At 34.8% G+C, this 27,573-nt stretch overlaps 2 protein-coding genes across 8 annotated transcripts in view; one reads left to right on the top strand and one right to left on the bottom strand.

Annotated features, from left to right (window-relative positions):
• Positions 1-27,573, top strand: part of LOC112456291 (delta(14)-sterol reductase) — a 68,990-nt gene that overhangs the window by 5,877 nt on the left and 35,540 nt on the right. The gene's annotated exons all lie outside the window — the stretch shown is intronic.
• LOC112456290 (monocarboxylate transporter 12) lies at positions 1-27,573 on the bottom strand. Of its 7 annotated transcripts, none has more exons than XM_025018738.1 (12): positions 23,285-23,481; positions 13,821-13,962; positions 11,319-11,523; positions 9,166-9,306; positions 8,533-8,721; positions 5,759-6,002; positions 5,435-5,645; positions 4,535-4,702; positions 4,057-4,279; positions 3,390-3,629; positions 3,043-3,168; positions 1-2,798 (listed from the first exon to the last, which is right to left on the bottom strand). In XM_025018738.1, the coding sequence occupies exons 2-12, from the start codon at positions 13,944-13,946 to the stop codon at positions 2,641-2,643; spliced, it is 2,031 nt and encodes a 676-aa protein (XP_024874506.1). In that variant the 5' UTR covers positions 13,947-13,962; positions 23,285-23,481; the 3' UTR covers positions 1-2,640. The 7 variants fall into 7 exon arrangements, with proteins under 7 accessions (XP_024874506.1, XP_024874508.1, XP_024874507.1 ...); XM_025018736.1 differs by lacking the exon at positions 23,285-23,481 and adding an exon at positions 27,035-27,573 and having other exon boundaries at positions 2,641-2,798; XM_025018742.1 differs by lacking the exon at positions 23,285-23,481 and adding an exon at positions 17,309-17,398 and having other exon boundaries at positions 2,641-2,798.

Genomic DNA, 27,573 nt, shown 5'->3' with positions numbered 1-27,573 from the left:
TATTTCTTTTAACGTACTTTAATCTATATATTTATTGTACATATCTCTGCCAACGGAATCGTTTCCTCAGCATCAATCAAATTGTCTTGCACAATTTATTCTTATATGTATAATGATAATCTGGGCGTATGATTTTACGGAATTACTATGTAATATTTATAGTATGTTGTATAGCGTGTGTATATAGTACATATATTAATAACTAGGAACACTAAGGAACGGACTTTACTTTTGAGCAATTTTCTTAAACCTAAATGGATAAAACGTCATTAGCAACTTCGCCTGATTGGAAGCTAGTTTTAAAACTGACTAAATGCTTTATAATCTCGCATTACATAATTTTAAAAAGCATATTTAAAAGCATAAAAAATTTTTATAAATATATCTATCTGATAAAAACCAGGCATTTTTAAATAATGACTTGTTTGAAGAAAAGTGTAGATAAAGAAAGGTTGAAAGTTTACTATCGCAAAATAAGTTATTAATAAGCTTTGCGAAAATAATTCTCGATTAATTGCAAATATCACAGCGGAAGACTTACATTAGTCACTTTTACAACCAGGTGTGGAATGACCTTATAAATTAACAAGATTATGTCAAAAGAGATGCGTGTTTCGTTAGATTATACGTATACGCTTTTGCATACAAAATATCTTTCGATACACGCAGACATAACGCATATCGTAACACAATGCAATATACATGCTCTGTTCTTATACATGCTTAACTCTTACTCATGAAATATACAGTGGTGAATGAAACACAAATGCTTTATTTTAAAATCTTATAAAAGTCTAAGCTACGTGATGCACATGTGGCAGTTCAGTTTTATAATATAATACATAATATTATATAACATCATATAACAACGTGAAATACAATATGCAACATTATTCTAATTAAAATATCAATATTATTCTAAATTAAAATATCAACATTATTTTTAACGGTTTCTCCCACAAGAAAACTGCTATTATAAAATATGAAACGATCACAATTGGTTCGTAACGAATTCAATCAATTTACACGACCGTATTTACCTTGCGACTCTTTCGTTGTCAAAAGAATGTTTGATCGGGACAACGATCTTTCGCTATTCGCATCTCGCGTTTAAAAATGCTCTGTTTAAAATTAGTCAGCAAATCGTCAACACCACAATAGTTCCTAATGATGAATTAATAATCATTTACTCGATAACCATTAAATATTCATCGTCTTATAATAATTTATAATTATTTGCCGTTATCTTTTTACTGTTATTATTACAAAAATATATATATTTAAATAGTAAAATAGTAAAATAGTACTTTTTTCTCATTCAACTTCTTCCTCAGGGGCTCATTGGTGAGTACGGGAGTTGGCCTTCTCGAGGTACCCGAGCCATTAAAAGTCTGGAGACGTAACCAGACACCTTATTCATATTCCCAGGCTAGATAGCCTAGGAACATAGATAAGGAGACATGTCATTATATCTTAAAAAGTACGCATCGGTAAATATTCATATACCTATATTTATACATATTTGATGCAATCGGTTTTTTACATAAAATCGTAATTAATGCAAATTTATAACTTACAAGTAAAATTACAAGTAAGAATAGATGTTTTTATTATCGTGTGTAAATAATATTGGCTATTATTTTTATTATTAACAAATATTTGCGACGTCGCAATTTAGTAATTTTATGTCGTCGTCCACGATCGGTGTTTAAAACAGATTTAGCAAACATTTTAAATTGAAACTTTCGATTTAACTTTAACTTTCGCGTAATGAAACTTTTGAAATTCTCTATTTTATTATTTAAATAAAAATGTTATTATAAAGTTTTTCCAAATACAAGATATAAATAACCTTTCGTCTGTTAGTGTCTTTTGTCTTTCATCTATACTAATGTTAACCAAAGACATGAATAAAGCAATTAATTCTGGATACTCTATTTCACGAAATAATTTTCTATCACATATATTTACAATCCGGTCCCATCTTATATATTGTTAAATTCCATTCAATGAATAAAATATTTATTAATTAAATAGAAGCAGTCAGATAAATCATCTTTGTTTAAAAAAAAAAGTTTATAGAATTATCTAAAATCCATCTACTGTATTTCTTTAAACTTCTATTAGACGAAAAAGTTTACGTAATATCAAAAAATTGGAATTCAACGGAATGCAAAATTTACTTACGAATTTATTGTCACGAGGCGATAGATTACGAATAAAAATGTAAAGTCATTGCGTGGAATAAATATCCTGTCAAAGAAAACAATCAAACCTTTGACAAGCAGATCACAAGTATACAAAAAGCATTTTCCTCTCGCGTTACACACCTTCTATATGTATAATGATAATATTTTTTAAAGCGCATGATCGGATTTTATTTTTAAAGCCATTCTTGAGCGCGAGCGAACGCGACCGATCGTTCTGCCGATCACACACATGAGATCGATCATTTGTCGTTTATGGCGTGAAGGCTTACGATATAATTATATTCTTGGTTCGAGCGCTCAGTATAAATTATTAGGCTATAGCACTATAAATTATTAGTTGTACATTAATATGTACGACACAATATGTATAAGCGTGAATGAGCGCACGCACGTGGAGTATGAAGAATGAGGCACAGTTTTGTATCTTCAATCAGGACGCGGAAGGTTCTGTCGCAGTCGGTTTCTTCTCGCGCCTCTCCCACATGTTGATTCTCTTTAGCGGATAACAGATCACAGCCGACATAAGCATCAAGCTGCCGGATAGGTAGAACGAAGCGTCGTAGCTCCCAGTCGCATCCATGAACGCACCTATTTGCACGTATAAATATTATTCAGTGAACCGACGTCCAACTTCTCTGATTTAAATCGTTATCATAAGTAAAGATTTATAGGATCTACGTATAATAATGAATAATTCTATCGAATAATTCTAAGAATTTATGCCGTTTTCTAGAACCAAAGGCGCTTGCTTTAAAAGCAAATCGCAAATCAGCGTTCCTATCAAGTTTATTGCGACGTCTTATATTCCGATGATCGATATCATTCTAATTACCTGCAAGAGGCGCGCCCACAGTCGCCGCCACACCTTGAAATAGAAGAAGCAGCCCAAAAGCGTTTGTTAGTTTCTCTAAGCCCAACAGATCCACAACGAGAATCGATCTGAGGGAAGCGAAGACGGCTACGAAAGAATGTCTGATATATTTCACAGATAAATATAAATAAATATAATTGAAACTAGCTAGCTTATAAATATCAAACCGAGATATTGTGTAAGGACAAGATGGTAAGACACATCTATAAGATTTTTACATATAAGATGTATCTTATAGTAATATCTTAGTCTTTTGTCCTTCATAAAAGAATTCATAAAAGAATTTAAGAAGTCAGTATTCTGCTTACATATACTAAGGCCAAAGCTAGCTGCATAAAAGAATTGATATCCCTCGGTTAAAGAAAGGCCGGAGAATATAGTTACTAAACCACCGACGCTGATAAATATATTGTTCACGACCAGAGCGTTTACTCCGGGCAAACTGCTTGCTAAGCCGCAAACAATACGACCAATAGTGTTGCCGATGCCGATCACCGAAACGAGGAACATTGCCGAAGAAGCGTCAATGTTAGCTTTTATTGCTCGATCTGTAAAGAAAATAGGCAAAATGATTTATTTTTTAAAGCCAAAGAAATAATACATAAAAATGTGTATTACGAGAATACAATAGAGATAAATTATAAATAAGATATGTATATATAGGATTTTTATTTTTATTAGAAATCTATAGCAAATAAATAAATAGTAGTAAATAAATAGTATTAATAATATCTTTAAAAAATCTTTTACTTTTACTAAACTGGCATTTAATATATTATTTACTGTTTTTTAAATGAATTTTAAATTCATATTTAATTCATTATTATTTGAATTTTTCTTTCATAATTGTTATATTATCGGAAAAATGTTATGAGCAATATGTATTATCTCTAAAAAATTCTCTTGAAAAGTCGCTTATTTTTCAAATATGACAAGAAAAATTGCAAAGGAATAAATATTGATTGTTTACTATACCTGCTACATACAAGAAGGGCGTATAAAAGCCCATCATAGTGAGCGCACCAGAAATCGCTAATATTAAAAAGGACGGACTTTTCAGAAGGCTCAAATCGAGCATTGTAGTCAAAATTCGTCGCACGCTTTCCGGACACAGGTAGAAACTTCCGCTTTCTTCCTCTGCCACATCCTTTGCCGTTGGCAATCGTGTCACTGACATGTGATAACCGACTGACGATTGCTGTAAAATTGCAAGGTTTTTAATATCTTAAGTAAAACGATTTCTTTATACGATTAGAAATTCAGTGACGACAATTTAATTGTGTAGAAGTAGAATTAGAAAAAAGCGGAATATTGACCAACCATTAAAATCGCTCTGATCTTATATTCTTTGCACAAGAATTATTAGAATTCTTTTTATGTACTCCAACATTATATACATGTAATGGGAAAAATTAAAAATACATTCCGGAAATACATTCGCGATGGAACTTACCTGAGACCTATAATGAGGAAGTCTGTTCAAAGAGCCGCCGTAAAAGATGTCGTCTCTGTAGAACGGCCTCTGCGGATCTTTCGAATTACGTTTGCCTGTTCGAAGAGACTTTTGGCTGCATTCCGAATCCGCTCGGAGACGCCTGCCACTAATCGTATGTCGACGGATCTAAAATAGAAAGTAGAATTTTTGTATCTCCAAAGTAATTCCAGAATAACATATTTTTTATTGTTTTTTACACTTAATATCACGTATATATTAGACTTTCTTTCGCAGATTCTAAAACAGAGATATTTACAAAAATAACTGATTCGCAAGTATAGAGATGTGTATATAGGATTTTCCAGGTCATAGAATTGGCACTCGTAGCTTCGGAAATACTAAATTTTCATTTCTTGGCAAAAGTGAACATGTATTTTTCTTCTACACCTATATAGTCTAGATATATTTTACTTTGAAAACTACAAAAAAAATTACAAGAGAGACAAACAAATCTTGCGAGAATTTGAACTAACAAGAGTTTCAATCATCGATCAAGTTTGACATAATTATTTAATATTATTTTTGCAATTTTCTTACCGCAGTCGACCGATCGATTATAAAGTTGCATCGTGACAGATAACTCTCTACTTTATATTTAATGAAAATCAATCAATTGTATATGTTTTAAACGGATTACGATAAATACTCTACTTGATATAATTTCTATCACATTTTGTCACTTTAAGAAATATGTCTATTAAGAAACCTTAATATTTTTGTCTTTTTTTTCTCTTAAAGTTTCTTCTAAAATTTTAGCGCAAAATTCGATGATCATCTCAGCTCACGGCCGATCTGTTTATTCTAATTTTCCATTTTTCTAATTATAAAATATGTTCTTCATGAGTATGTCGATCTTACCGTCGGTACTTTTCCATTTAACCGCTCCAAATCGCCGCTGAGCAGATTGTTTTCCTCGGCGATCTTCTCTTCGTTAATCATATCATCCAAATCGGGGTCATCGGCGGGATATATCGGTGCGGATAATCGTTTCTCCAAAGTGCTCGCTTTTCTCTCCAAGGGCTCAGTCTCCATATGCACCTTGTGTAATGAATGCAGGGACTTGGATGCGCTGAACAGAGAAATCAAGACATTCCGTTGAGAAAATTAACGCGTTAAAAGAAACGGTTATCAAATATCAGTGCAAATAGAATCCCCCCCCCCTGTTCATTGAATGTTCATTACTTTACTATGTTAGGGTTGCTGCCGAGGAGTTCCGCCGCCGTCGGGTATTCCGTATTGTTATTCGTGCCGAAGAAACCGCTTCTATTCGGCTGCACACAATGCAACGAGGTCGTTGACACACCTTTTGCCATTAACGTGGTTTTCACCTCGAGCGCAGCGTTTTCCGGGGTGTTCTTTACCTTAATCCTCGTTGGTTTCAAAGGACGGAACATCGCGCCAAATATGGCACAATGTAATATCATGCCTGAAAATCGCATAAGTCGTTTCTTCTGTTAATCAGACGTCAAATCGTTGATTACTATTATCCAAATTTATTTTATTAATGAGCATTAATATCCATATATGTATATAAATTTATGATGTATAAAATGTATTACAAATCTCGAATTTTTTTCAATGTTTAAATTTATATATAACTAGCTGGTTACCCGGGCTTCGCCCCGGAGGACATATGTAATCAGACACGCAAATAGTCTCTCTCTCTCTCTCTCTCTCTCTCTCTCTCTCTCTCTCTCTCTCTCTCTCTCTCTCTCTCTCTAAATACAATTCTTTAAAATTTGATTAATTATTTCCCGAAAATTCGTCAAACTTCTGATACCGCTTTCCAAAAAGATCGATAACAAAAAATTATATACTTGATAACACTCCCCAGGAAATTCAACCCCTACTTTATGTACAATTCTTTGAGATTCGGTCATTCAGAACCGGTTTTTAAAAAGATCGGTAATAAAAAATAGTACACTTTATAGCACTCCCCGGGAAATTCTACCCCTACTTCATGTATAATTCTTTGACATTTAATCAATTATTTCCCGAAAAATTGAAAGAATTAAAAAAACCGGTTTCCAAAAAGATCGGTAACAAAAACTGTACACATTATGGCGCTCGCCGTAAAATTCTACCCCTAATTTATATACAATTCTTTCAGATTCGGTCAATTAATTCCCGAAAGATTGAAAAAATTTCGATACCGGCTTCCAAAAGATCGGTAACGAAAAATTATACACTTCATAACACTTCCCGGAAAATTCTACCCCTGTTTGATCTACAATTCTTTGAAATTCGGTGAATTATTTCCCGAAAAATTAGAAAAATTAGAAAAACCGGTTTCCAGAAAATCGGTAACAAAAAACTATACACATAGTGGCACTCCCCGGAAAATTCTACCCCTATTTCATATACTTTTGGTAAAAATTATTTGAAAAAATTTCGATACCGGCTTCCAAAAAATCGGTAACAAAAAATTATACACTTCATAGTACTCCTCGGAAAATTCTACCCCTGTTTGATCTATAATTTGTTGAGATTTGATCTATAATTTGTTGAGATTTGATCAATTATTTTTCGAAAAATAGGACAAATTTAAAAAATCGGTTTCCAGAAAATCGGTAACAAAAAACTATACACATAGTGGCACTCCCCGGAAAATTCTACTCCTATTTCATATACTTTTGGTAAAAATTCGGTTCAGGGGTTTGGGCTGGGCGTTGATGAGTCAGTCAGTCAGTCAGAACAATCGTGAAAAAAACACATTTTACCCCTTTTCACCCCCTTAGGGGTGGAATTTCTAAAAATCCTTTCTTAGTGGATGCTTACGTCATGAGAGGAATACACCCTCCAAATTTCAAGTCTCTAAGTTCAGGGGTTTGGCCTGGGCGTTGATGAGTCAGTCAGTCAGTCAGTCAGTCAGTCAGTCAGTCAGTCAGGACATTTTCCTTTATAGATATAGATTTATATATATAGTAAATATAAATCTATATATAAATTTATACATTTACATATGTAATATTAATCTATTAGATATATAAATTTCTATTCAGTAATATATATTTATTTAGACGCCAGTAATATATATTTATTTAGACGCCATAATATGCGAAACAGATTACTATTATGAATATATTGGTTTTCATTTGGTATATATATCACTTTCACACATTACGTGGATTTCTGAACGCTTTAACATAAATATATTTGACAGTTGATTACATACAAACGTCACAGTTTATGAGTCGAGACGTAAAATCATGCGGAAGTAATAAGAGTTTTATGTGGTCTCATAACTAACTATTCGATCAAACGGTAGACTAACAGACTAACTTATCTCGCGACCGACTTTTATCTTGAAGTAAGCACCGTCTTATGTTATTCATGCAAATCTTCGTTACTTAACCAAATGTACGTGACGTACCATGATGTTCATGATATTAAGTAGAAAAAGGCAGTCGCGCGCTATTGCCATTTTTCATTGATGAGAAAACATTGATAAGATCAGAGTTAGCAAATTTAATTGAAAGTTTAATTAAGAAAAAGTATAGAAAGAAACAACGTTCTTTATCAAGTCATTTACGTAATGTAGATGATAGCGCGTTTTTATTTTCACAATAGACGGCTCTCAATGGATCTATACCTATTTATTATATTATGTATTCGATTTTTCTGCGGGAGAAAACTAAATCATCTATAAATGAGATAATAATTTACAATATCATAATATTTATTTAAAGGCGAAGGCATATTCTTTATAGAAATACATATATTAATTAAAATTTTAATTAAAATCACAGAATCGTGATTATTGCAATTCATATAATGTCGATAATTTTAGATTTTTTATCTCAATTAACATAATGCCCATTACTTATTCTTATAATAATACTTGTAATAATAATAAAAATTAAATATCGTTTAAAATAATATTTTTACTAATCTTTCCAATTGATATTTAAAAAGGTCCGTTTTAAAATATATAATTTATTTAAGAATATTCTCACCTGCTTGACACAGCAAGGCTCCTCTCCAGCCGAAAGTTTTCACGAGTATATTCGAAAGCGGTGCAAGCAAAAATGCACCGATACCGGAGCCGCATACTGCGATACCTGTAGCTAAGGCTCGCCATTTTTCGAAATAAAAACCGGTAGTTATCACGGCCGGCACGTATATTAGACCTGCTCCGATACCACCTGAATTTTTTAAGAAGTCTTATTCAAAAAAATCTATACAAATTATAAATTTAATACTTATTTGCTTATAAACATCTGAATCAACCTTTATCAGGAAATCTTAAATATTTTACTTTACAATACATTCCTTTATTACGATTAATTTTTAAATTAATTATTTTAAAATTTATTTAATTTTATTCTTTTTGCTATTATTTCTTAAAAGTATTGAAATATGAATTATAAAAGAAATATGAAAAGTATTGAAATTTGAATAATGATATTTCCAAGTCGATATCGATTAAATATCGATAATAAAGCAATTTAAATCCTCGATTTCCTGCAGGATTGAATAAAATACAATATCGAGTACATGTAAGAGAATTTGACAAAGAAAACTCTCGATGGAAACGCCAACTACTTTGGCAATGAGAAATATCCGAGACATAAAGGAAAAGAACTTACCGATGACACCATAAGAAAAGTAAAGAAATTCGATAGAAGTGCTGAAGTACGCGAGGACGAAGGCGGCGCAGCTTATCACGCTTCCTAATATCGCCACTAGTCTAAAGCCATATCGATTGGCGAGGGCGGATACGAAGGGACCTGAGAAAAGCGATAATTTAATTTGTCGTCGCTTTACCGACGATTGCGGACTTGATTTTCAAATATCCGGTTGAATGGGAACGTGCGAATCATTCTTACACGCTGATTATCGATACAATTCTAATCATTTCTTTTTCTTTCCTTTACCCTTGAGTATATTAATTGCTATGTATATTGACTGTTCGACTATACGCAACTTAGCACAAATGTCGTCATTATAATAGCGAGCAAGTTGTATAAGGAACAATATACACCTCGTATGTTTGCACAAGTGATTCTATTAATATAATATTGCTAACATGAAAACGCTACATAATATAAAATAATGTGTGTATCAAATTTATAAATATATTACAGAAAAAGTACGTTTTTACAATATAATTTAAAATATAATTTCGAGATCATTAATGAAAAAATCCGCGGACGCGTAAATAATAGAAATACATAAAATTAAAAATGGAAAATATAAATTAAAAATGTTGAAATATTTAAAATTTTTTCTATTTGGCGCTTTTATTAATACCTATTTTATTTTAATCGATAAATTTTATATATTCTATAAGATTACTAGTCAATTATCAGTTAATTTTTATATTATATGATAGCAAAGAATTCGTGTATAAAATGCAAACAGCTATCGTGTAAATAACTTCTAATTTCTTCAAAATGGAACGTACAGTTTCCGCAACATTAACTTTACATCGCTCTTTATCATTATGAGTATTATAGTTAGCCACAATTTTGCCATGCGTCTACATCGTTAAAACTGATTATAGACATGACAAATTTGCGATATATAATTTTTCCATAGTGACATAGAAACTCCATCGTATATTTCTCTTCAAATCTTACTTTCGAACGATTATATAACACTATGCAATTATACAATATAATATTGCATAATTAAACATGCTTAACATTTATAAGATGTAACTATTAATTATCCATGTCATCGACGTAGATATAGATCGTGATAATTTAAACGCGTAAAGCCGTAAAACGTTGTTAAACGGTTCGACGATAAATTGAACATCAAGTGGGAATACTTCTGCATACTTTTATTTTTCTGAATTGTACCGCGAAGATCCTTGAGACTGGTCATACAAATGGTTATTTATTGCGATGCTAATTCGGGTGCGAACACAAGTGTACATTATACAATATATGTGCAACTTTATCGACTCGATATGTATCAGAAAGATTCCATATGCGAGCATATTATATCGTTGTATTGTACAAACAGACCTATCAGTTGCGTATATTCAACAGAAATATGGCTATCATCGTTATCGTATTTTCGGTGTCTTGCACAAAACGTGTTGCGTCAATATATATTGTGACTTGATATGTCAAAGAAATGTAAATTCTAAAGGTTGCAAAATATTCCAATTTTAAAATCTACATATAAAAGAATTCGTCGATTGAGCGATACGACATTTTGTATTACGTCACATTTCATTTATATTCTTGATAAATACGATAAACTATTCCAGAATTTGCTTGTTTATTAATTACACAAATTTTTATGCAGTATAATATTATAATCAAATGCAATCTTGTTGATATGACGTATTGTTATGCAAATCTGATAGATACTCAATTATTGCAGCTGGAATAAAAATGCATTTAAAATTTTACGTGTCGTTACGGAAAGGGATTTTTTAAATAAAATTTTTTTAAATACATTTGACGCTTCTGAATCAATATTATAATTAATCTTACAAAATAAAAGTTATTTTTATTTTTACAAAACGGTCACTCATTTGGATGCATAACTCAAAAATTGTCTTTGCTTCTCTATATGAATTAATTTAATAGAAGCTTTTCAAGGTTCAAAAAGATATAAAAATAAAAAACTATTATTTCAAAGTTCTCAAAGTGTACGAAATACTTTTATCTTGCAAAGAATCTTATAAAAACGGCATTGCACTTTTTTAAATTAACTATTCGGCATTATTTTGCGGTTAATACATAGATCTGCTATTAAATATTACATACGTGTCATTACTAACCAACCATGAGATAGAATCCGCTCTGTAACGAATTAACGAACGCGACACTCGCTTTCGATACAGAGAATGCGTCCGCGATATCGTTGAGAAACACGCCGAAACTGAAAATAATACCGTCGACGAAGAAATTGCACATAAAGGAGGCTGCAACAATTACCCAGCCCCATCCTCCGTCAGGTGGTACGACCATTTCCACTTCGATGGTCTGTTGACAAATGTTAATGAAACTTTTACAATAATTAACGAGTATCTTGCATAAACTAGTTGAGTATACACCTACGTAAAATTATTAGAAACGACTGTTTTTGCGTAACAGTAAATTAATACGATTTTTTTACTTTTTACTTTTACAAACTTCCAATTAAGATCGAGTAATTCTGCATTAATTAAAGACTTTTATTTTGTTAATATACATATATATATCAATTAAATATATTTTATTTTAGAAAATATTCTAATGGGAAGGCAAGATTTTAAATTAATGAAACATAGATAACTTTAACTAAAATTACTTCTATTACAATATAATATTTTTATATAAAAATAAGGCAAACGTGAACAATGCAACAATGAGTTGAAGATTAAAATATATAATACTGTACATAAAAGCATTGAAAGCGGCAATTATTTAATAATTATAATGAAAATTCGCTACAGCTTAGTTACTTATTTAGTTCTCTAAAATCTTAAAAGTACACAATCAACTTGCTACGAACGCCGGATTTATGCAACAAACACAATAATGGAAATTAGAGACCTATGACTTCTAATTAGTATGGAAATTTGTGCAAACGATGTACGTAGATTTTGAGTAAGAAACAAAACAAAGCTAAAAACATTAAAGTTAAGAAAAATATGCAAATGTAAAATTATTTAAAGATAACCGATAATTTTAATTGGTTAATTTATAGATAAGATAATAATTATAATTCGATTGCTATATCATTCTTAATCTGAATAATATGCAGCAAAAACTTTTGGAGATATGTACGATTGAACACAATGACGTACATGCATAAGATTTATATAATCACAATATCTAGCTTATGCGATTTGTGTTCTAGACACTATCTATTTCTGAGTAAAACAAGTTAAGAACAAGAAAGAGACACTATCTATTTCAATATCTTTTATCAATTTGTGAAAAACAAACAAAAAATTAGAATTAGCCAATATTTTAAAATAAATTGTTCACTTATTATTCCAAAATAACATGGTTAATGATTTCTTGTTTAAAGTGGACGAAATCGTTTCTTGTTAATTGACTTTAGAAATAATTATACTTTTTGCATTAATCGTAATTAATATTAGATTTAATTTGCATGAAAATATACATGGCTGTTTTGCGCAAGCAGCAGAATTGTACGTTTAAACTACATGTTAGAAACTTGGTACTTTGACTGTTAATAAATTCTAAGGATGATAATTAGGATGATAATTAGGATGAAAATTCTCACTCGTGAGAAAACAGTTTTAGAAAAAATACCTAACACGATACGATATACATCGAACCTGGTTTGGAGAAGCACGGCACGAAATCGGTTAATTCGCAAATGTCCTCTTGTTATTTTATAAACATTAATTTGATTTGCTTTCGCTCATTGGAAATTCACAGGATGCCTGAGGTTAAGGCCATTCCGAAAGCCGAGAGCCCGGTCTTTAGTATTTCGGCTGTTTCGCGTGACCCAAAACTTGAAAAGTTATCAATCTGCCGTCAAACTGCGTACGCCTAAAACGTTGACTTGCCACGGACGGCAAATTTGCCTTCGGTAGCCTCGATATAAAACAACGATTCATTTAATAAGATCTATAAATTGATACAAATTTATTTTTGCAAGTATAAAATTAATTTATTTATTTATGTTTTTAAAAAGATAAAAGAATTTGTGAAGAGTATGCAATCGTATTATAAAATATATCCACAAGTAACTTGTATAATCAGTCTATCGTCAACGATCGATTAAAATATAGAAACGTAAAGAAAAGTGCGAAATCATTCTAGCGTTTCTTATAATTCAGGAAATCGTCGCGACGGCCTTCATTTCCGTCGATGACAAAAACACTTTTTTTGTATACGATTACAAACATAAACGCGTAATCCAGAGAAGTTCATTGTCCGAAAGTCCAAGCTTATTCGCACAGAAAGCGTCACGTGTGGTCAGTCAGTCGCGGGATAAAAATCGAGAGGAGTTTTATGGTCGTTCGCGTTCGCGCTGTTAATTTCCAGGCGGATAAGAAAAAAAAATTCAATCGGGAACGCGTATCCGCCTCTGAATGACCCACAACGAGACAACGACTATCGGGTCCATTATGTGTCGCAAATAAGGCGATATCGCGTTTGCAGCTTTACAGCGCACGATCCGTCCATCGCTCTCAACACGAGCTTACTAATCACGCAAACGAGACCGACAGCCGTCGCGCGAGTGATTGCTCACGGCGCGAGTTTTTGCAGCTTCTGCATTTTGACACACCTACACGCGAAAAAATATCGCGGAAAATCACCTCGTCGTTGTTGTTGTCATTGACGTCCTCGAGCTGCAGCTCCTCGCTTTTGCGCTCGTGACCATTTTGCTGCGGTTTACTCGCGTCGGAAACCTGCTCCTCCACTTTGCCCACCGTCGTCGACATCGTCCCGTCCGAATATCTGAAACACGCCCGTGCAAAACGTCACGTGAAATCTGTTCAACGAGAACAGACACAACGTCGACACGATAAACATAGAGATACACTTGATTTAGATATTAATGGAACTCGGAAAACTTAGAGGATATAATGTTAACAATTAGAACAGAGATCAGCAAATTATGGCCCACATTTTTATACAATTTGCGTAATTGTAATACTATTACATTTTGAATTTTGTTAATAATTTGTTTTTTCTTTTCTGTATATTGTCAATTTCGCCTGTTGGCTCGCAAAACCTAAACTTTTACTATCTGGCTATTTACAGAAAAATTTGCCGATTTCTGAATGATTTTCGAAGATACGCTGAAAAAGATGACTACTGTTTTTCTCGAGTGCTATTGCAAATATAGAGACATTACGTCTTGCAATCGTATATCGATTTGCCAATGCGATGTTTTCAATCCCGATGTTTATTATCTATCATCCAGTGATGTTACGACATTATCGCTTGAGATTCATAATAAGACTATAAGCTGATTGCAGAAAGAAAATATGTTTGCAAATTTCTCTTCACCTTGTTAATGCGTAAGGGTTACTTACTAATCTTGCGCCTTTTTTGCAAAATTTTGTAATGGCACACATACCACGATTCCATTGAGCCATAATTAATGTCGAAGATTAATCTGGTTTGAAACAATGTCGCTCATAAATAGCGTGAATAATATTCAAAGCGTGTGTCTACGCTTGACGTATGTCTACTGTATCGTAATGCGATAGAACTTGAATAATTCCAGTCATTTGCATTAATGTCCAATCTGAGTTCATCTCTTTTAAAAAAGCATAATTGAGACAAATTTCACGAACAGATTGCATGCCATTTTATGGTATGCTCCAATATCGCAGTACATAAAATGGAAGCAATGCAGTTCAAAGTTAATGTCGAAATTATCAATTTATGACAAAATAGGGCATTTAGTTCATTTATCTTAAAGAAAAATCTATTTAGAGCAAATAAAGATTTTATAATTGTAGATAAAAAATATCTCCCTGCCTCTGGAACATCTTGTATAACATCTAATAGCATATAGTAGAAAAATCAAAGGCAAGTCCGACCACTTTCTTCATATCAGCATATCATCAACGATAGCTCTTTCTTTTTTTTACGCGTCCATATACGAACCGTAGAAACGTCGAGGCAAAGAAGCGATTTACTCGTTAATTGAATGTCAACGAAAAAGACAACAGTGTTGAACCGGTTAATGGTCACGTGCCGACGAGTTTTCGTAGTAGCTTTAATTCGCTTGGCCTTGATCTTTCGGGATTCACCTTCCCTGATCTCCCTACTCGAATTTAATTGCTGGCATAACGTTTTCATTATACGACATCTTGACAGACGTTTAAACGATAAAAGCCACTTGAGAATACGTTACATGAGCTGATCGATCTTTTATCAGTGGCACGTGTGATTAGTTATTATTAATTCTGAAAATTAATAACGACCATATACATGACGGTTGACATTGTAGTATAGTACGTTATCAAGAATAACGGATAAAAAGACAATTATAAGGATTAGATGGTCTCGTTATCGCAATCAGTCGTTTTAATGTCACATCTAACAAGCTAGCTTTTAGAAGTTCTTGATCAATTCGGAATTGATTTTTCTTTATCGAGAATACGATTAATAGACTAATTAATATCATATCGTGAATCAGTCTTTAACATTAAATCGAAACTAATCCTAAATTACTAAAAATTTTACTATCTATTTACTTTTTCTCGAGAAAGATATATAATTTGAATCGTCTGCTTTATTGACCTAATGACAGGTTAATTAAGAAGATCATGGATAGTAAATTAATCAAAGAATTCGTAATCAGACCGTGACTCGATAAGTTTAGGATACCTTGTGTGATTAAAAAAGGATTAAAATGATCACTCATTGAAATTTTACTTATTGTCAAAATTCTGCTGATCGAATAGATTGAAATTCTACTTACTGTCGAAATCCTACTGATCGAACGGATAGATGTTGACAAAGAGACAGCAAAATTAGAATTGTAATAATATTTGACGCGTTTGTAGTATCGAATCTATCTTGTGAATCTTGTATCTGACGTCTTACGAATTGGCGATAAGATAAACTCAGCAAAATATTTATCCCTGATACAACATACGTATTCGTAAGTTATTACTTCTCCAATTCGGAGCAGCCTTTCATAGTCGATACCAGTTTTATTGCCTGACTGATTGCGCCAATTTCTTCTCTTTCTCGTTTTCTTTTTCTTTTTCTTATTTTTTATGGCGCCTCACAATACATGTGCATGTGATCATGCTGTCTGACTCTCAGATACAATATCAACAACGATTAAAAATTACAACCTCATCTTTCACGCGTGCACATGCCATTTGCATGTGTTATATTATGCACAGCTTCAGCAGCTATCGTACAAACAGAATTGTGTAAACTTTCCTAATTGATAACGGATATGTTTATTTTTAGCATGACTTCGCTCATTTTATCCTCTCGCTGAGCAATGATCCAAGAAAGGAAAAAATAAATTCTGCAGCGGAAACTGCAACATCGCTCCACTTTTTTCTCGCTGTCGTTGAACGACTATCTTGTCACAACGGCGATTCTGGCCTTTAATAAAATATTTCGTATGAAAATATAAATATACTAAATATTCTTAACGACTGACAGCCGAACGAACCAGCTGTTATTTGAAATCAAGTCCGTTTTTTTATTGTCTCGATTATATCTATCACCAACGCTTAAAAATCATTTCAGTTTCCGTTGCCTTTCTCAAAGCTTTATCAATGTCATGTTTTCTGGACTTGGTTTGGAAGATTTCACTTCTCTTTGCCGATTACTTCCAATTTTCATTTCTAGTCTGAATATTTTTTTATTATTTTGGATTATGAATATTGGTAGAATTATTCTGATATCTTTTAAATTTGCAATATTACAATTAAAAAACAATATTTTATATTAATTGATGTCTTCAACATTTTGTTACATGTTATTATTATATCTACAATATCTAGTTATTTATTTATTTATATTTATATAAGTATATTGCACTTTTTTACTTGAACATATAATAGATGTACTAATAACTAAACTGTGTATCTAATCATGAATCTAACCGTGCATTTAACAAAATATTTTCTGGATCTTGCTTCGACCGACATTATGAGAGCACATATTGTGACCGATATTTATAAAACTATTATACAACGATGCAAAATCCAGATATGATAATGACTTATTCATTGGCCATTTTAGATATATAGTCAGTAACATAACATACTTTTAATTGTAGATAAGAATATAAATTATTATCATGCTATTTGCACATTACATAGAATAGATGATTGGCGTTGCACAATAAACCGAGTTCTCTATCACGATGTACTTAGCATCGCTCGAATAGTGCCGAAGACTATTTATCGCACACTTTATTTACTCCGCGTCTTTTCCGCTTTGCTTGATACAAAATTCGGTCTGCAAAGATTTACATTGATGAAGCGAAGCGTACGTCACGTATTTACATACATGTATATACGCGCGAGATATCATTGTATACGCTACTTTGACGTAAAGATCCACGCGTCAATGGTAACAAAGAAGCGCGTAATTAGGACAGATGAAAGAAAATGATGAAACGAGGTAATCGCGAACTCGGATCCCCATAACAATCGCTCCGTAATAGTCGCTGTTCTAGAAACGAGGGTGGTTCTTGTAAGTACCGCTAATTAACTCTTTAAACACCGAGATAAATCGTTATCGGCGCGCAACGGACAATGCAATTCTACTAACTGGCTGATAAATTATGCCTGGGTAACTGTCGAGCGAGCAGATATCCCGTTACTTTTTAACAGATAATAAAACTTGGCGATTACGCGACGTCATGATCGCCACGTGAGGCGATTGCGGCGGCGACGCATCGATCGGCAATAAATTACTGCCACTTCAAAGGGAATTATCACTCGCGAGGGTATAATGAGTAGATCAACATTCAGTCAGAGCGATAATTGCGGTGACCAAGAAGCTCGCCTGAGTGCAGAACGAAGTACAGAAACTTATTGCATCTTCCTAGAATAAAGAGGATTTGCAATACGCTTCCGTCTTCGCGAGACGTGTCTCATTAATTCATGCACTTTTCACGCCGGACGGACAATACGGTATTGTGATCAATCGATTTATAAAAAGTGGAACAAAGTAATATATTGTAATATAATCGCGAATGCGAAGTGCAGCGCCAAGATTTTTATCGATAACTGAAATAATTACTGCGGAAGTTAGCAAGAGGCGTCCTAATTAGCGTGTAAATGCGATATTGTCAGTCGCAATATGGATTTTACAGTTTTATATTACAGACAATACGCTTCTCACATATTTTTTGCACAAAGTATTTCTTCTGTTTACTTTTATCTATTTAATGATATTATCACAAAACTTTAAGAGAAATAGATATATTTCGTAAAATATCTCGTTTATCTGATAAGTAGTAGAACTTTGCTCTGCAAATACACGTCAAATCAATATGGATCATAAGAGGATTATCCAATTTATCTTAATTCCATTTTTATCATACAATTATCTTAAATTCTTTCAAATATTTTAAACTAAAATATTTTTTAAAGATATATAAATTATATATAAATTATACGATTTATTAGATATATAAATTATAAAAATTTTAATTAATCAATACTTAAATAAATTTATGAAAGAGATAATTAGATGATTAGACTATTTTTAAATGCATCTCGGTACTCCAGAGATATTTCAATAATTATTTTAAAAAGATTTAAGGAAGAAAGGCTAACAATCGTTATTCTTTCGCCGTGACGTTCCACAAAGAAAGCATTTGTGAGCAATATTTTATTATTAGTATCTAAAAGGTGTTCGCCGCGAGTTTACTTTACGACCATATAGATTTTCATAAGATCTCTCATCTAAACGGCTGACTGAGTGCCGGGGGAATTAGAAACGAAGTGAATTGTTTCCTAGATCCGCGATACATCTAACCTGTCCGGGGTTTCTCATAAAATATGTTTTTAATGGATTGCACAAACACGCGCTGGCTGTAGGTTGTGTCCCCGCCAGGTATAACAAACGACTTTACGACGATAGAACATATTTCTGCCTTCCACGCGGTCTGGCTTTTTCCGCACCATTGTTATTCCACACCTTCACTCCCTCAATTTTTCCGCGTGCAAACGCGACGATATGCAAAGATCGTAAAAACCCGATTTCCGTTCGCTCATTCGCACGCCGATAAATATTGATATTTACGCGAACTGGCGCTGATGTCGCTGCGTATTTGCAATAACATAATTATCGCGGGAGCGGCGATCTTATCGCCGTTCTCCGGAATTTCGCAAACATTATTATAAAAGTCTCGCCACCATTCGAGAGAGATTCTTTTGCGGGTGGTCAGTAAGTTATCTACGATAATTCCACGATATATCTCGATATTACGAGAGGCACGATCTAGGCCGGAATATCAGATCTTATGTATATAAGATCGTCTTAAGTTTATCTTTAGATACCCGGTAGCCAATGAAACGAGTCGTTCAGCATCTAAAGATAAACTTAAGACGATCTTAAATATAAGATCTGACTATGAATACCGGTCCTAGTGATCGTGCGATGTTTTCTAACGTTTTGAAAGAATTTCAAATCTCACGACAAGAAAAATTTCGACGTAGAAATCAGAATGCATTACGGAAATATATGATAATCTCATACTAAAGTGAAAACATAAAAGTTGTATTGTATCGATTATTTTATTCGTCTGCAAAAGATTTTAGTCACGCTTTCTATAATGGATAGGCTAATAACACTAAAGAAGCGCCACGATTTTTATCTGTCTCACGGTAAATCGCTTTAAATCCTGCCAGCATATCTTATCGTACAGTCATCATTCATTCATTATTTCAAAAAAAATTCATTATTCCAAATTCGTCGTTGATTTAAATTTTTAAATATACCATTGATTCACCTCGCATCGTAAATGAGACGTAAGAGATAGATACGACGAAGCGTAATAAAATAAAAGAGAGCAAAGTGGAATGATAAAATCTCAATGATAACGCTGCGCGCTGTTATATCTGGTATTTGCGATTTAGCGTTTTAACGTGAAAGATTATCGAAATTAAGAAACAAAATGTCACTCTTATTTTTCTCAAAGGGTAGGATTATTGTTACTCTGAACTCATTTGACAGTACATTTTTCATCTTATTACCATTGACAGAGAAAAATATGACGACGAGTCACGTTGTTGAAGACCAGAGTTCACGAGAACTTATTTTGCATGTTTGATCTGCATTTAACTACTAGCAATATTCGTGTCTCGCGATAACGCAAAAAGCCGGATTAAAGTGCTACAGAAATAGTCGCGAACAGGCCAATAAACCGCATCTCGGTCTCGCGTATTTGTTTCCCGGAATGTCCTTTCTGCTCTTTGTTTCCCGGCGACGACGAATCATCGAAGATTTTTCCGAACGTGTCCGTATACGGATTAGACGTAAACTCCGCGATGCTATTGTGACGCGGTGGAATAATAAATGCGTCATATTGCTGCAGTTTGGCTGCAGCTTCTCGATTTAACTCGCGGATGTTCTACGCATTTCAACGCTTTGAAGTTTGAGATTTAGTTTTAAAAAGATTTTTCAAATAATTTGTCAATGTAAATAATTTTAACTTTTTCAAAATTTCTTTCAGCCGCAACCGATACGTCAGATCAGTAGTAATACCGATATTAAATGAAGTTTAATACTATATACATGAGATTTTTTTATTATCGAGGAACGAGAAATTTTCGTGCGATTACGACAAAAGAGTAACTGTAATTGTTCATTCAATGATTGTTTATACAATTTTACTACACACATATATGTACATATATGTATATGTATATACATATACAGGATGAGTGTGCCAATTATCTCAGTTATTTTAGTAGGACTCAACTAATAAGATCGTTTATCGGGCTCCCTTAAACCCTCCAAATTTATCTGAAACATTTTTCCAATAAACCAATACTTTCTGAGATAATTGGCAGATGTAATTGGCACACGAAATAAAACTCACTCTGTCTAAACTGTATATACATGTATACATATACGTGCATTTTGAAATATTATAATGCAAATATATGTATGTATAAATAGCTAAGCTTGCCTTGTTTTTCATAAAAACTACAGAAATGAAGTTATGCCATCCTACATTTTATTTTTGTAATTTGGCATTTATTATGTTAATCACAAATTTCATGTCTAAATTTTATTTAGTAAATAACACAAAGATATAAAATGAAAATAATGCTAAATACCAGCAACAAAAAACAAAAATATTTATGGCTAAATATATTTTATTGCGAAAACTTCATTCGTCTCTAAATTTAGCTTTTTACTTGTTTTCGTTTTAAGTCTTCTCTTTAAGTACGTGCAAAATAATATAGCATCTGGTGCAACAGAATTATCAGGTGCGCGCGAAAGAACCATTAACCAAACAAAAGACTTCCAACTCCTTAATTAATTTTTAAGTTTTCAATTTCTTACGTAATCGGGCAGATGCGGACCAGAATCCGCATCTGCCCGATTACGTAAAGAAAGAAATAGAAAGAAAGAATTTATACGCCCAAATGCCAAATATGAGAAAAAATCGGACGACATCCTCGCTACATTAAAAATATCTACAATCATCTTAATTTCTTTGCGGCAACCTGGCGTTTCGACATTCCGATTAAACTCTATATAGCATTAAGGAAACATCTGTGCGCGAGGACGCATACCAAATTCATGAAACCTTCTCAGACACCTGCGTCGTGTGGAAAAAAACTCGTATTCGAAATCATTACTTTTTCATGGTCACCCGTGAACTGTTCGTGTAATCAAAATGGTTCTGTACGTGAAATTTTGTATCATGTTTTTAAAGATTACTATATTCAATAGGATGTGACAGATAGTTTTGAGGAAAATCATAACGCATTTCAGAAGACAATACTATAGAAAATTGTATTAAAGACTATTCGCGCAAGAGAGTTTTTTTTTTCAAAAATGAGAGAAAGAACGAAGTGGACTTTCTTCGACTTATAATTTATCTCATTGCATTATATTTATATTTGTCCTAATGTAAACTCTGCATCTCGGATTCTCGAGGTTCTCGCGAGCCGCCATGCGTTGGTATAAAAATACTTCGTCTCTAAATATAACTATAGAGAGCAGATCACGCTTTCACAATGTACAGTTGCACACATATATTATATGTTAATTGATAGCTACATCGACAAACCTCTGTCATCAGATATACAATCTAATGCCACTCTTGACACGCTACCAATTTAATATTCGGAAATTCACAGGTCATTTGTCATATCGAACGAAAATATAACGCACTGCCCGCTTTATTTGTTTCCTCATTAAAGGAGATATCCTAGGATCAATTAAAAACGATTAATAAAATGAACTATAAAAATTCCTACAGAAAAGAGTGAAAAGTGTTTGAAAAAAAATTAAATCTCTGTATCATGAAGGCCTAGTATGAGTATCAAGTACCACGTGTCAAACCAAGTAACTACAAAATAACTTAAAATTTTTAAATATCCATTCTTAATTCCTTAAGCTTTTATCTAATAGTCGTAGGAGTGCGGAGGAAGCGGTCTGAAATAGACTAATTTTACTGATAACGAAATTTAAAAAGTTCCGAAGATCTCGGGTGTTAAAGCGTGACCTTTCCGATGACGACATTGACTTTTCCCACCACTCGCTCTGGGCGCCGATAATATTAAAAAATGCTCTATTTTCAGTATTACCACGTGTTTTCTCTCGCACCATAAAAGTTACCCAAGTGCAGGAATAGATACCAAATAGGGTATTTGCATCTAGGTGTTTCGCGTCACTGACCCAATTACGAATTTTAATTCCGATGACGCAATACAGACGACCGATCGCTACCGTTCAATAAGGTCCTAAATGATCGTGCGGAAACACTGGCGTCTATCGACGCGATTGACGAGTATGTCGCATAATTAACGGCACTTGGACGTCGTCGATTTTCCGCAATCGAGGTTCACCGGCGGAAAAAGAAACTCGCGCGTTCTCCACGTGTGAGAGTATTGTGAAGGCGTGCGTTCGCCACGTGCGCTTGCGCGGCCTGATCAGCGCGGGAACCGCTCGCGGACCAAGTTCCACGTGGTCCATTAACTTTTCCCACGCTTCTCTCAAAAACACTCGAACGCACTTTTTCGTTATCAGCTTGTTTTTTTTTTTATGTTTCGATCAGACGAGGCGAAGCGCGATCGGTTTAAAGATCGGGACACGTTACCTCTGATCCCTCCGAAGTCGCACTGTCACTGACGTGCGTCAAAAAGTTCAAACTTGCCGAGAAGAAAAGGAGACTCTGAAGGCGAGACACGCCACGCGCGCGCGTGTGCATATATGCATGAGGCCGCGTGCACTAAAGTGACTAAAGAACCGCGCGCGATGTGACTCGAACGGAGGGCCCGTGGCCGTCGCGACGTTGTACCGACTGTGCCCCGCGAGTTCGCGGTCGTTTCAGCGATAACGGCGGGATGCGAGATTGGCCCGTTTCGAAGTGGAGGAATCGAGGCTGCTCCATCGTCGGTTCCGCCGACACAGATATTGGTGGGATATCTTTTCGCACGCTCCCGGGTCCCTCCTCTTCCCCGCGAATGTTTCCCGACGCTTCTTCGCGGCTACTTTTTCGATAAGCGACTATCCTAGATCGCGATGTCGGAATAAAGTTTTTCCAGTTTCTTCGAGATTAGTTGATTTAGTAGATCAGCCGAAAGGGCAAGCGCCGACGTTGATCGCGATGTTTTTCTTCGAAATATTCGACTGATCAATATGAATAAGCTAATAAATTAGCACCAAGATAAAATTAGGAGTACTTGATTATCAAATGAACTTTTTTATTCGCATTCTTACGCTTACAAATGTATGTTTTTAAATATAATTTAGATGCAAAGTATATCGCTAGCGATAATCTGAAGAGCACTGCTCCGAGATTGCGACTGATAATTATACCCTATATTCGTTCGCGATAATTACACTCCGCGGTACAAGTGTTTTTAATATCCACTGGAACGCAGACGGCAAATATTTCACTCGTGGCCGTCTCGTCGCGACGGCGTCCGGTATGATGCAATAAAGATCGTAGAAAGTTTTGATGCCGAAAATTCAACATATCAAAATTGTCGCCTCGGCAGTAAATCGCCATTCATCACGGCGTATCAGACGGTGTATACACGTCTGATTGTCTGAAATCTCGACAACCGTTGCATTATCTCCTTTGTGCACTTCGATGTCAGAATTTTCCTCGAGAATCGTCCGAAGATTGAGCGATCGTAAACCCTCGTCATTTCGTGAACAGGTAAAAAAATAAGAGTGGAAAAACAAAGAGTATGACGAACTCGGCGCTGCATAAGATTCATATTTTTTTGCAGAACGTCATTCTCGCACGCGAGAAATGTTATGAATCAACGGATATGTTGACTTCAAAGCAGGTCACCAAAAATCCAAATGGCATCGCGCTGCATCCGCTTATTCCACGCTGATATCGCTCGCTGATTACGCGAACGCTACTGAATTTTAACTAGATCCGATAATGCATCGCTGCGTGTTTTGCGGTGGAAGCGTCTGCGATGCTAATTTTTAATAAATTTCAATCAGGCACAGAGAAAACACAACGTTGGGTAAAAGGATTCATCTAAATATCAAAAGTGTAATTTTTTACCCATTTCTTTATTCTTTTAGTATAGAATGTCTTATACGTATTATTACATGAATAAAATTGAAAGAAATACAAATGAAATTGTGTAACTTAACGGCGATAATTCTTATCGCTGTTATTTAACGGAGGAAAGAAACACAATAAATCCTATAATTTGCATCAGATTTCAGGGTAAAGGCCTATTTATTATTTTATGTATATTTTATATACATATATATGTATTCTTTGATTTTTTATATTGTATTATATTTAAAATTATAATAGAATTATATTAAAATTATAATAAAAGTCTATTATTCTTTGTTACAATAAATAAATAGAATTATACCATAGTTTCTGATGTTAATTACAAATCGTCTATAAACTAGTCTTAATTAACGTGACAATTCGAGACACTATTCCGACCTTCGGTTTTGTCCCTTGTCTTTTGTCCATCACCTTTTTTTCTCATTGTCGCGATTCGAATGGAAAGGCCCCGTAAATCACAATTAGTGTCAAGTTTCAAGTTTAAGTTTCACCGTTTCAGGTTTTCCGTTATACGACGACGGCACAAATGTACATACGTAGACGTTGGGCACGCGCGCGTCCACGCTTATTAATTATAGATTCCAAACACGCCTCCTTCGACGTCGATCAAGTGCACTGTGCATAACTAAATGGAACGTAACGCGTCACGATCCCCTCGCAAATGCAACGTGCGCGTATATTTTATGTACCCTTTCTGATTATGCAAATTTTAACCTTAGGTGTGTGCGCTGAACGCGCACTGAGCTGTGCGCGCTTTCAGAAATCGTGCGATCGCCGCGTCGCGTGAATGAGTTGGCCGTTCGTTTCGCCGCCGACAGACAGTACCCATTGTGTCGAATGATATTTTCGTCACTACATGACTAATAATTAGGTCATTCGTAAGCCGTAAGACCGTAATTCGCCGTAACGTAAAATAGAATAGAAAATTTATGAAGACTTGCGAGACTCATGCGAGTCTTTCTCAGACGCGTAAGATTTCTGAGGCTGACTTTTGTGCGGAATTTTTATACCGTAAGACCTCTAGATTAGAAGAACGGATAGAATTGAAAAAGATGTATGTAGGAACGTATGTAGGAATTATTCCTTCAGAATGAACGTCGCCCTCGAGTTTGCAACCCTCGCGGCATCGCGCAACACAACCGTCGTGAAACGGCGCAAGTGCCGTCGATCGGCGATAAGGATTCCGGAGGCGACTGCCCGATAACCCGTTTCAGACTTTCAGAGAGATTGTACGCGGCGCGTTCTCCACGCAACTCGTTTTCGACGTTTCCGAGAGCGCGGAACTGGTAACAGCGGGCCGACGCGTGATGTAACGACGCAACGACGACGTGAAAAAGTCCCGCCGACAGAGAGGTCCCGCTCTTCGAGCGTACGCGACGCGTCGCGTCGGTTCCGTTGGTTCCGCGGGAACGTCGCGCCGTTACTTCGCGCCAGATCATGTGATCGTCGGCAAATAATTACTCAGTTGGAAGCCGCGAGGACGATCGACACGTTATTGCAAGCCATATGCGAGAAAATTGTTAAAGGGTGACGTCGCGACGTGCCCACACACGCGTGTGTTACGCAAAATCGCCGCACACTCCGCCTTGGCACGGTTTGCATCTCGCCGCGCCGCCCGGCGCGGAATTGCGACAGCATCGAGGATTTGCGTATCTTCAATGAATCATCAATTAGTCGTGACTTTGACCGACCGTTCGATGCGCCCGTGATCATGAAATTGATTCACATCTTTTCTTTTCTTTTCTTCTGAGAAAATTAATTGTTCAAAGCTTTAGGCATTCTTTAAAAAGGAAGGAAAGAGTAAAAATGATAATCTGCTTTCTTTGAATAGTGATAAACGACAAGCAATATCCGACAATTAAGAAGCAAATTACATTTTAAGTCAATGAAAAATAATGTATACATAAACGAAGTCGATAATGTCGAATAATTTTTGCTTTTAATTATATAACATTTAGTTCATTAGTACATATAAATAACGATCCTTGCAGATTCTTTTTTTGTTGAATAAGTATAAAATACCCATTCTATAAAATATTCTTCATTAAATGATGAATATTATTATTGTTAAATATTCCCCGTTAATCAATCTACATTATTAGCTCGTTGCATTTATTAAAAAATAGATTTTAATTAAAAGAGTTAGACGTATGTTTTATAAAATTTCATAAAGAGCAATGTAGCGATTTTATAATTAATACAAAATAGATATAATTTATTACATGAGATAAATTAATTACTCGCGTATGTTCGCTACTCAACACGCGATCTAGCCTGACGCGTTCTCGTCCTTACCCGCTTCGTTTTTCCGGGCGATGGGCTCATGCGGGGTCGCCTGTCCAATCTCCTCGATCAACGGACAGGCAAAACAAACGCGTCCTTCTTCTTGAAACCGCTTCCGATCTTGCGCAATTTCTTGGTACCAGTTGGCAGGACGTCGATGGTTCACGCGCACGAATGCAAATACACTCTCGAAACAGATTGAAACAGATCGGTCTCGAATTTTCGTTCAAAGAGATTGGGCAAGTCTGGGCAAACCTTTCCAATATTTTCGCCTTTGCGATAGAGACTGATACTCGCGTGGGCGTCTTTTCTTGTCTGAAAAATTCGAACGCATTGCCGAGCAAGCGCGCGCGTCTCGGCGAGTACTCGCGGTTTCGGATACAGATCGTAATTGCACGCACAGTTTCAATTACTTTGATGCTTTGACTATGCAATTCGCGTGCAGACGTCCACGCACGTGGGTCCGTATGTGTACAATCTTGTACGCGATAATGTTAGGCACTTCTTCCTCGCGACTCTTCGCGACTCCTCGCATACCGAGAGCCGACGAC

This window comes from Temnothorax curvispinosus, unplaced genomic scaffold (genome assembly GCF_003070985.1).
Source record: "Temnothorax curvispinosus isolate PA1 unplaced genomic scaffold, ASM307098v1 QBEX01006738.1, whole genome shotgun sequence".
In the NCBI taxonomy this organism is placed as follows: Eukaryota; Metazoa; Arthropoda; class Insecta; order Hymenoptera; family Formicidae; genus Temnothorax; species Temnothorax curvispinosus.
This window is presented reverse-complemented; position numbering and strand designations above follow the sequence as displayed.

Bases quoted from the DNA above. Each gene is read 5' to 3' on its own strand.
- LOC112456290 (XM_025018736.1), bottom strand. From the start codon at position 13,946: ATGTCGACGACGGTGGGCAAAGTGGAGGAGCAGGTTTCCGACGCGAGT. The intron at 5,646-5,758 runs GTAATGAACATT...TTCTCTGTTCAG, and splicing joins AGCAACCCTAACATAGTAAA to CGCATCCAAGTCCCTGCATT. The intron at 4,280-4,534 runs GTAAGTTCCATC...GCAATTTTACAG, and splicing joins TTCCTCATTATAGGTCTCAG to CAATCGTCAGTCGGTTATCA.